This window comes from Helianthus annuus, chromosome 12 (assembly GCF_002127325.2).
Source record: "Helianthus annuus cultivar XRQ/B chromosome 12, HanXRQr2.0-SUNRISE, whole genome shotgun sequence".
Lineage (NCBI taxonomy): Eukaryota > Viridiplantae > Streptophyta > Magnoliopsida > Asterales > Asteraceae > Helianthus > Helianthus annuus.
In genome coordinates, this window is record NC_035444.2 from 6633391 (window position 1) to 6644154 (window position 10764).

At 36.5% G+C, this 10764-nt stretch overlaps 1 protein-coding gene across 2 annotated transcripts; it reads right to left on the minus strand.

The window, feature by feature from the left end:
• Positions 1 to 1810: 1810 nt before the first annotated feature.
• LOC110893921 (FIP1[V]-like protein) lies at positions 1811 to 10526 on the minus strand. 2 transcript variants are annotated; one of them, XM_022141075.2, is made up of 9 exons: positions 9566 to 10526; positions 8167 to 8429; positions 6309 to 6435; positions 5720 to 5788; positions 5488 to 5622; positions 5304 to 5405; positions 4384 to 4691; positions 3171 to 4299; positions 1811 to 2591 (listed from the first exon to the last, which is right to left on the minus strand). In XM_022141075.2, the coding sequence occupies exons 1-9, from the start codon at positions 10346 to 10348 to the stop codon at positions 2070 to 2072; spliced, it is 3438 nt and encodes a 1145-aa protein (XP_021996767.1). In that variant the 5' UTR covers positions 10349 to 10526; the 3' UTR covers positions 1811 to 2069. The 2 variants fall into 2 exon arrangements, with proteins under 2 accessions (XP_021996767.1, XP_021996766.1); XM_022141074.2 differs by having other exon boundaries at positions 3171 to 4302.
• Between the last annotated feature and the right edge of the window lie 238 nt (positions 10527 to 10764).

Consider the following 10764-nt stretch of genomic DNA (forward strand, 5'->3'; position numbering starts at 1 on the left):
CCCAAAATTTGCTTGAAGACCTGACGTTAAATTCTTGATGATGAAATATGAATAAGAGTTAACGCCGAGAAGATGGTGAATAACTAGAATTGTTGATGCGATGAACACTCTTGACCCGGGCTAACGAGCATGCAATGACTAAAATCTTAGAAGTGAAGACATGACCCTAGTTTATAAATAAACATGGCGCGATGATCGGGTGTCTCTCCTCTATCCTAGATGAAGGGTTGGTGCAGAGGATAAGAGTATTTATGGATCCATATGTTTACTAATATTCTAATAAAAAAGTTCATGAACAAACATAGAAATGTCTACATATGTACCGTAAGATTTCACATTATTAAAATAAATAAATATATAAATAAATTACAGAATTGGATTTATATTTATTTACTATATAACAATTAGCAACTTTTGTTAATAGTAAATTACACCAATTTGACTCACATTTATTATATAATAATTTATTTATTTATTTATTTACTATATAACAATTAACAACTTTTGTTAATAGTAAATAATTTTCATTGGTGAAGATGTTAAAATCTTATAGGTTTATATTTTAAGTCTTTTCCTTTAAAAAAAAACAATTTTTAGTTTCAAATCTACCCCTTGCACTATAGATAATGTACGACTTTAACCAACAATTAGCAGTTTTTGTTAAAAGTAAATAGTTTTGATTAATGCATATGTTATAATCTTATAGGTTCATATTTTAACTCTTTTCCTTTTTCTAAAAGAACAATTTTTAGTTTCAAATCCGCTCCTTGCACTATAAGATAATGTACGACTTTAACCAACAATTAGCAACTTTTGTTAATAGTAAATAGTTTTGATTGATGCATATGTTAAAATCTTATAGGTTCATATTTTAACTCTTTTCCTTTTTCTAAAAGAACAACTTTTAGTTTCAAATCCACCCCTTGCACTATAGATAATGTACGACTTTAACCAACAATTAACAACTTTTGTTAATAGTAAATAGTTTTGATTGAAGCATATGTTAAAATCTTATAGGTCCATATTGCAACTCTTTTCCTTTAAAAAAACATTTTTTTAATTTTAGATCCACCCCTTGCATTATAATTAACTCTTTTTCTTTTCTAAAAAAAACATTTTTTAGTTTCAGATCCACCCCTTGCACTATAGATAATATACGACTTTAACCCAATAGCTTTATTATATCTTATAACTTGCGTTCGGTAATTTATTTTTACAAAAACTAAATACGCGATATAATTCTTTTTGAAAACAGATCGAGCTGGTACCCCTCAAAAAAAAAACATAAGTACTAGCATTGGTACTATTAGAACCATTACTGGTATTTGTCTACTATGGTTTTTAATCGATGTAAAACATATATCAGCATCCTTTTGGACTTATGGCGACTTTATTTTTTAAGTTTTAGTTTTCAGTTGTTATATTGAGTGTCGGTACCATATCGTTGTTATATCGAGTGTCGGTACCATATCGATATTGTATTGAACTGAACCAATATTTGCTTGATTCCCACTATTAACGCTATTTTTACCACTGCGTTTACGTTTCCTTTTAAATTTTATTAAAAACCAGGTCACCCTGCCGCAAAGCACAGGTGTAATCCACTTATTTTAACCTTAATGCCATCAAAATCACTCACACTATCCTCCACCAAGTTTTTTGAGAGGCTAAGTTTAGCATTACATAACAAGTTAAAACATACTTATAATATCTAATGAATATAATAAACTTTGAAGCTCAGTAACTATATAATATAATTATATAAACACCATTTACCTTCCTGTAACAAAACTGGTTATCAACATATATATGCATGTTAAAGCATTACCTCAAATGCTTCTTAGGAATTTAATCCATCCTTCACCTGCAACTAAATAATGTCCTACAGCTCAACTATAACAATGTCACTTGATATAACGTTCGCGTCGCTATTTATCGTTACATTTTCGCACGACATATACATACCCTTTTTATAAAAACAAAAGCGAAAAAAGAAAAAACCGCGAGTGACTACATTGTTACACATTTCATAAACCATATCCAATTTCAAAGTTTTCATGTATTAGAACTTAGCCACTGGTCCAGCGCCGTTTCCGAGCAGGGCGCTCGGATTTGACCTCTGACTCGGGTTGGGTTTCCGGCTGCGCGGAAATCAATGGCTCGTTTTCTATCTTTTTAACAGCTAAAGCTTCCTTCTCACTTGGCATAGGAAGTTTGAACCGCTCGCTTCGTTTCTTTAACTTTTCAACGGTGTCCAAATGTTTATCTTCCGGTGGTTTTGCATCCTCGGCTTTCTCTTCCGCCAAAGGTTTTGGTTTCTCGAGGTTTTCTTGCGGTTTAACGGATTCTTCCGGAAGCTTTGTGGAAGGACCGTTATCTTTGTATTTTATATCGGTTTCTTTTACGTCAAGAGTGAAATCCTTCTCTTTGTGGCTCGTCCATCGCTCCAGTTTCGAACGCCCTTTTTTGGATTCTTGTTGTTCATCGTCATCTGATGAAGCGTTTTCTTTTTCTTTGTGCTTTTTCGAAGATTTTCTGATCCCGGGGTTTTGGTCATTGGCACGTTGTTCAATATTGCCTCTCGAGCTCGCCTATTTAAACCAAGAGAACAAAAAATAATATAAAGTTCATATAACCGCCGTTTATCTATTATGTTAGTTCCCACCGAGGGCAAAACAGGTACAAAAAAAATCAATAACAGGTTTTGGTTGATTTGGGCTTTGGTTAATTCGGGTTACGGTTAACGATTCAGTTATTGCTCACCCTTTGACACTGTTAATCACGTAACATAACAATTTTTTAATTAAAATATAGCAATACTATACTCAAATTGAAGATATTAAAATACTCGCTTTTATGGTGTATTTAAAAAAAATTAGCGTACAAAAAAGTTAACGACCGTTTAAAAATCAGGGTAGTTAGTTTTTTTATAATGAGATAAACTCTAACTATTAACTAATTATCTATAGTTTCGTTAGATGAGGGAATTAAAGTATAATTAGTGTTAGAAAGACTAATTTACCCTCACTTTAGGTTGTACCTTATGCATTAAAGCAAAAAAAAGTCTTAACTTTTGGGTAGCTTAAAATGCCCTTGTGTTATGCATTGTAAATAGTATAGATATAGATATAGATATACAATTGCTAAATAAGTATAGCTAATTTACGTACCCGCTCACTTTTCTGACTGTTATTATCTTCTCGATTCCTTCTAGAAGTAGACAACGAATTGTGAATCGTACCATCGGTTTCTTTACCCTTTTTTAGCGTTTCTTTATGCTTCTTATCCTGCACCACGTGCGTATCTTTACTACTACCACCGTATCCCCTTTCATGCCTCGACGGTATTCTTTCGTCATTACTAATCTTATTTCCTTGTAAATACGCATCGTCCCGCCCTCGATGTCTTGAAACGGTTTCGTTTTCGAATTTTTCCCTTCTACTTACCGGTTCCCGGCCCGTTTCTTTGAACGGGTAATCTTTGTTTGAGCTTCTAGAGTCTTCTTTCAATCTAGTATGGCCCACCCAAGATTTGTCTTTTTCTCGTTCTCGTTCTTTCCACTCATCCCTTTCTCTATGTCTTTCGACTTTCTCTCTTTGCAAACTATCGTCATGGTCACGTTCCCGTTTTCGTCGACTGCTACTTTCTCTATGGGCCTCGGGAATGGTATGATGACGGGTTTGCGATTTTAAACTATCGTTTCGCTTTAAAACGGGATTCATATCTCTATCGTAATCACCCTTCCAACCACCGTTCTCCAAAGCTTTTCTTGATCGATGTTCGTTTTTATCGCTTCTTTCGTTTTCTCTCGCCTTATGGCTTCTTTTCATCATGTCTTCGTGCCATACCCCTTCGGATTCCTTCGACCTTTTTCGATCGTAATTTTCGGGCTTCGGGTGTGACCGGTACCCTTGATTCGATTCCCACTTTCTGTGAGGATACTCATCACGGCCCCTCGTTTCATACATCGGTTTCCGGATGTGTATACTATGAATTGAATCCTCTCGATCGTCACCTCTTTCAACAGAAGAATGCTCCGCTCGAGTGATCAGTTTTTGTTTTTTCACTTTATGTTTTAATTTTTCGTCTTTGAAGGTATTGTCGTCATTTGTGTTTCCATCCGTAACCACGTCGTCTTTAACAGCAGCATCGGTTTGGTCAAAACTTCGATTCTCACCACTGCCAAGGGTCAACGGAGATGAAGAATGGCTTTGTTTACGGTCAACGCTTTCGGTTGACTCTTCGTTCAGATTATCAGTCAAACGGGGTGATCTGTTGGATGCCGTTCTCTTCACTGGCCTATTATAATTATAAAGAATAATTAAACGCGCTAGTTAAAAAATTAAAATAAATTAGATGAAAATTATTATTATTAAATCATACCTGTTTCTAGAATCGAGATGATCATCCACTTCGGTTTCTGAAAAGTGCGGGACGCGATCACGTGTAACTGCCACGTCATGCGCCGAACCAACGAACGGTGCTCTTCTTCCGGAAACTTCTCGTTTCCTGCCATTATAATAAGCTTGTGGTTTATCAAAACGGTCAACTTCGGATCCATCTTCATCTTCAATCTCAACGACTTCTTTTTTGTTTTCTTTCGAGAAACCATCTTCAAGATGCTCCACAACATCAACATCATCTCCTTGAACAGATTCAGGATCTGGAGACGGAGATCTCTGCAATACAATCTGTTCGCTCAAAAAAGAAAACCATTAGTTATGTGATTTGGGCTAACTAGAGATGGGAAAATAAGCAAGCGGAAATATGTGTTCACGAACTGTTCATGAACACTTATCGAACGAGATTTTCTGTTGTGTTCGTTCGCCAAGAAAATGAACGTGTTCATGTTCATTTGTTGATTTTAGGTAACGAACGCAAACGAACGTTCATAAACACAATCTAATGTTCATGAACACAAATGAAAACAAACGGACACAAACAAGTGTTAATGAACATAATATATACTTATTAAATATTTTATTTGTTAGAATTTTGAAGTATTTAAATAGATATAAAAAATTAAAACACTAACGAATTATCCAACACAAACGAACATAAACAAACACGTTACCGAACGTTCACGAACATAAATGAACGAACGTGGCCTCTGTTCATGTTCGTTCATTTAACTAAACGAACGGAACTTCTTGTTCGTGTTCGTTCATTTATTAAACGAAAGAACACAAACGAACTTCCAGCCGAACGGTTCACGAACTGTTCACTGAACATTTGGTTCGTTTGCAGCCCTAGATAAGACGGGTCAGATAACGGGTCAGGGTTGGATTGTATATTTCGCTCACCTCAATAATAGCATCGGAATCACGGATTCGTGGTGGGCGCGTATCAATAGATGGAAGTCGTTCACCAAAACCGGTTTCCACCTGTATTGCCTTTCCAGTTGGCTGTATTTTCAAAAAAATATCGATTAGTTATTGCTACATCATAGGGTCTCAAAAATTCTGACTTTAAAACATTGGTGCATACCAATTGCATCCGAGCAGGTGCGGGTCCCTTTGCTAAGTCACTCTGCACATTGATTTTTACAATGTTACGGTTTTCGGATGAAAAGTCGTGCCCGGCTGCTGCGGCAAGCTCTGGTGGAAGATCCGGATCATACTCCTAAAATACAGTAAAACAAAAAAAAATATTATTTATTTTATTTATCATCAGTATCATGAGTTGTGTACTGCATGCCACATAAGCATTGATTGCATACCTGTTCGGTCCTCCCACTTTCGTAGACGCGAATCTTGCTTTGCATTGTAGCCTCCAATCGGTGTTGGTCCTACAAACAAAAACATTAAAAACAAAAAAATAATAATTTTTATGTAGCCTTTTTTCACGGGTAAAATGCCATTTTCGTCCTTGAGGTTTGGTCAGTTTTGCGACTTTCATCCAAAGGTTTGTTTTTTCGTATCTGGGTCCAAAAGGTTTGAAATCTTGCAATTTTCATCCTACTCGTTAACTCCATCCATTTTTCTCAGTTAAGTCAGGGGTATTTCTGTCTTTTTAGAATTTCTTTCTTTTATTAAACTGAAAAACACTACAAGAAATAAAGATCCACCCCTTTGATTCAAAAAAACTATGTATATTATATAAACAGAAAAAATAAGTAAAAAGACGAAAATATCCCTGACTTAACGTTAAAAAATGGATGGAGTTAACAGGTCGGATGAAAATGGCAAGATTCCAAACCTTTTGGATCCAGATGCGGAAAAACAAACCTTTGGACGAAAGTCGGAAAACTGACCAAACCCCAGGGACAAACAATATACAAGATAGCGGGAAATCTTTGTAGCACTCACCAGCTGTTTGCAGTATTCCTTCCAGCTTTCTTCATTCATACCGAAATTGAAAAAATCCGACACGTCAACACCTTGGAGTCTCCATGGTTTTTCCTCAAAACCGTCAATGTCCACTTCAAATATAGTCCTAATAAGGAGACAACCAGATGTCAGAACTCGTTATGAAGTATGAACCACATGGGTTTTATACCAATCAAATATTTTTAACTGTAACTACCGTGTTTTCTGCATACCTTTAGAGACAATATATCTATCTGACGTGTATGCATTAGATCTTAGTATAGGTGGCCATTTTGACCTATGTTCTTATTAAAAGGTCGGTGTGCGTTATGTTTTAACTCTATTGTGTTAAACGCTCAAACACGTAAAAAAACTAAAAGTTGTTGAGAATAAAAGAGGTCAAATGGATCAAACAGTTCAAAAGTTGCTCAAAGTGTATTTTCGATGAATAAAACCTCGTAAATAGATTTAGTACAAAAGTTAGATAATTATTGATAGAGTTAATTACTGTTTTCGTCCCTGTGGTTTGTCAAAAATCACTATTTCAGTCCATTAGTTTAAAAATTGCGATTTCAGTCCCTGTGGTTTCACTCTCGTAACCATTTCAGTCCATGTGGTTTCACTTTCGTAACCATTTCAATCCATTTATTTTGTAAGTACAGGGACTGAAATGGTTACAAGGTGGACTGAAATGGTTACGAAAGTGAAACCACAGGGACTAAAATCGCAATTTTTAAACTAGTGGACTGAAATAGTTATTTTTGACAAACCATAAGGACGGAAACAGTAATTAACTCTTATTGATATAATACGATTCTTGTACTCGTACTTGACAAGCTAACTATTTACAATAGGGCTAGGTTCATTTGTGAACAACCTCCTTGATTGTGAACATTAGTGCACTAATCCTCGCCCTTGATTATCAATACACAAGTGTAAATCAATGGCCAGGATTTGATGATGAAAATACACTAGTGTATTTTACGATTTGATGATGTAAATCAATGGCCAGGATTTGTTCACTCAGTTCACAAATACACTAGTGTTCACTCTAGAACTCCACCCTATATATATATATATACAGGGAACGGTTAAAATGAGAACTCCCCCAAGTTGTGAGAACCAGAGAACTCCTTGAAAAAAAAGTATTTTTTGGCTAAATTTTTTTAAAACTATGCAACATTTTTCAAAAAAAAAAAAAAAAAAACCGTATACGTAAATTTACATCAATGTAAAACAAATTTACATAAGTGTACACCGCCAAAAAGGGAGACATCATATGCTTTTGTAATTTTTTTTACAGCAGTGTGTGCGGATAAAAAACCCTGGCGTAAATGAATGCTAGGCTATTTTTTTAAATTTTTTTTTACAAATCTCTTAGTTAGATCTTCATCTACGTTTCTGGCAAAAACGGTTAAACAATTCGCACGGAAAGTAGGATTTCCCATCAGAGTTCTCAAGTTCTCGCAACTCAAGGGAGTTCTCATTAGAACCTAATCCTATATATATATATAGGGGAAGGTTAACGTACATTACGGCTTAACGTACATCACGTACGACACGTAATTACACACGTTCATTTTAAAATCACGCACGTTATTACTCAAAAATCCAAAATCACGCATATTGAAAACATTAATCACGCATGTTATAGAACAAATCATGCACGTTGTTGTACGTGAAGCACGTTAAGCCGTAATGTACGATATACTTTTTCTATATATATATACTTATATATGATAGAGAGAGAGAGAGAAGTGATCCTGGTCAACCCAACCCGTACAGCCCACCCAAACTACGACATATAGATAATGAACAGAAATCCAGATAAGAGATGATATCAGTTTACAATCATTACTTATGCGAAGGAAGTGTGAAATCAAGTCCACTGCCGAATCCACGACCCGCTCCATTGCTTCCCCAACCCTGCATCCCGTAACCCGAATGAAAATTCTTTTGCATATTGGGAGGAACATTTTTATTAACGCCAGGTGGACGCCATTCACCTCTACCTCGACCAGCAAAAGGTAACGGACCTCCAGGTGGACGAACTTGACCCGGGGCTCCACCAACTGCTGCAGGACCTGCTCCGGGAATAGGTGCAGCTCCAGGTCTCACATACTACACATTTTTTAAAAACATAATTAAAATACGTCGGGGTTAATCCTCAAAAGTAGATAAGTATGCACCATAACTCCATAAGGTAATAATAGTTTAGTAGACGCTAAAAGATAAAACTTTATCATAGTATTGTATGACTTGCATTCAACCCGAATTAGTATAATGTGATACTGATATCCCATATATATTTCACCCTTCAAAATGGAATTTCCGTAAAAAGTGGGAACTAATAATTGATTTGATGCAAATGAGGGGTGATAAAAAAAAAAAGAGTTAATTACTGTTTTCGTCCCTTAAGTTTGTCAAAAATCACTGTTTTAGTCCATTAGTTTAAAAAATGCGATTTCAGTCCCTGTGGTTTCACTTTCGTAACCATTTCAGTCCCTGTGGTTTCACTTTCGTAACCACCTCATAACCATTTCAGTCCCTGTACTTACCAGAATAATGGATTGAAATGGTTACGAAAGTGAAACCACAGGGACTGAAATGGTTACGAAAGTGAAACCACAGGGACTGAAATCACAATTTTTAAACTAATGGACTAAAACAGTGATTTTTGACAAACTTAAGGGACGAAAACAGTAATTAACTCAAAAATATTGTATGGGTTAGTGCTACTCTTTGCAATATGGACTTAAAACATTAAACGCGTATATTTTCAAAATTCAACGGCTCGGACCATGCCTTAGATCAATTAAAAATATAAAGTGGACATGACGAAACAGTCGATGTGCGTCTAAACAGTCAAGGCGGTCTTATACGTTAATCTTAAAACACGAGTTGAATGCCACTTGATGGAGCGAGAGCAGTTGCATCAGATACGTTAATCTTGACTGATGCATAACATCAGGGCAAGATTCGATTAGAATCCCAATATTCGCAGTTCCATAAAGGAATCATAATATAAGCTCGGTATCAAAATAACACATTAAAAAGCATAAAATAATTCATTTCAAGGAGAAAAAAAAAATATTTCATTGATCAACGAAAGGAGTCACTACAACAACATTCCCTGATTTAATCCTTGCAACTAAATTTAAAAAAGTATGTACATTTACCATCTTTGATTCTTTTCCAACTAAACAATACAACAATTTACATGTCAAGATCATCCTTGTACTACAATTACCACTAACCTTAAACTGAGAATGAAACGGATGATACCCATGACCGCCAAATCCCATCTTCTGCGCACCCGCACCCGCAGCTCCACCATCCCCACTCACTAACTCGTTCCTTTCACCGCCCCCTTCACCCGCCTGACCGACATCCTCCCCCCAATCTTTCATCTCCTCCATCGGCTGACGAACAATATGACCCGCATCCGCATTATCCGTAACAATCACCAAATCATCCTCATCCTCATCTAAACCACCTCCACCACCTTCCATCCCCATCATCCCCATATCATTATCATCATTCAACACAATTTGCAAATCATCTTCACTATCACTATCATCCCAACCCGGTTCGATACTGTTCGAAACCGGAGCTCCGGATGCCGATAAACCCGGAATCATAAACCCATCTTCCTCTTCTTCTTCTCCACCCTCTTCAATCCCAAAATTCTCCTCCTTAAAGATTTCACCTTTATCAAAATCTTTATTATCTTTATGATCAAAGATTGGATCTTTTTGAATACCCTTATGTTCTAACTTCATAAAACCACTACTAGACCCCAAAACCCTAGGTTCTGGATCAGGGTTCTGTGCAGCTTCATCTTTATTACTCAAATTCAAATTGAAATTCAAATTATGATCGGATTGATTGGGTTTTGAATTGGTAACACTCTTGGAGCCAAAGAGAATCTCCTCATCGTCGCTGGGGATGGTGTTATCGATCGGAGGTGCAGACGACGTCGTTTGAAGAGGCTGGAGGACGTCGGTGTATAGATCTCCGAACTCATCATCGTCTTCCATTGGATTTGGATGCTAGGGTTTGAAGAAGATCGGTGAATTGAAATAGAATTGTGGGTTGATTCATCAAGCAGGTGAAGAGATGAATTGAATCATGGTTTTGTAGGCGCCTAGGTGGAGTTAGGGTTTGATTGTTAGGGTTATTTTAAAACCATTATTTTAGGATTTTATCTTCATGCTTATATATTGTGTTTCTAAGTACTATAAATACAAAGTTAGGGTGGTTATATAATTTATAGTTTTATGTATGAATAATGTTTTGGCCTAGTGGTTAAGGCCATGGGGTATGGGGCTTGGGTTGGGGTGTGGCCGTGTGGGTGTGGGTTGGGGGAAAACGCTCAAGGCACCATCCTGGGTGGGCTTGGGGTTGGGGCGTGGCCCTTGGGCTTGGGTTTCAAGCCGGGCGTGAGGCGGGGGAA

What these genes read in the sequence shown, in the direction of transcription:
- LOC110893921 (XM_022141074.2), bottom strand. Translation starts at nt 10,348, where the DNA reads ATGGAAGACGATGATGAGTTCGGAGATCTATACACCGACGTCCTCCAG. An exon ending in AGGAATACTGCAAACAGCTG is followed by an intron (nt 5,789 to 6,308) that starts GTGAGTGCTACA and finishes TTTTGTTTGTAG; the next exon opens with GACCAACACCGATTGGAGGC. An exon ending in CATCTCGATTCTAGAAACAG is followed by an intron (nt 4,303 to 4,383) that starts GTATGATTTAAT and finishes TTATAATTATAA; the next exon opens with TAGGCCAGTGAAGAGAACGG.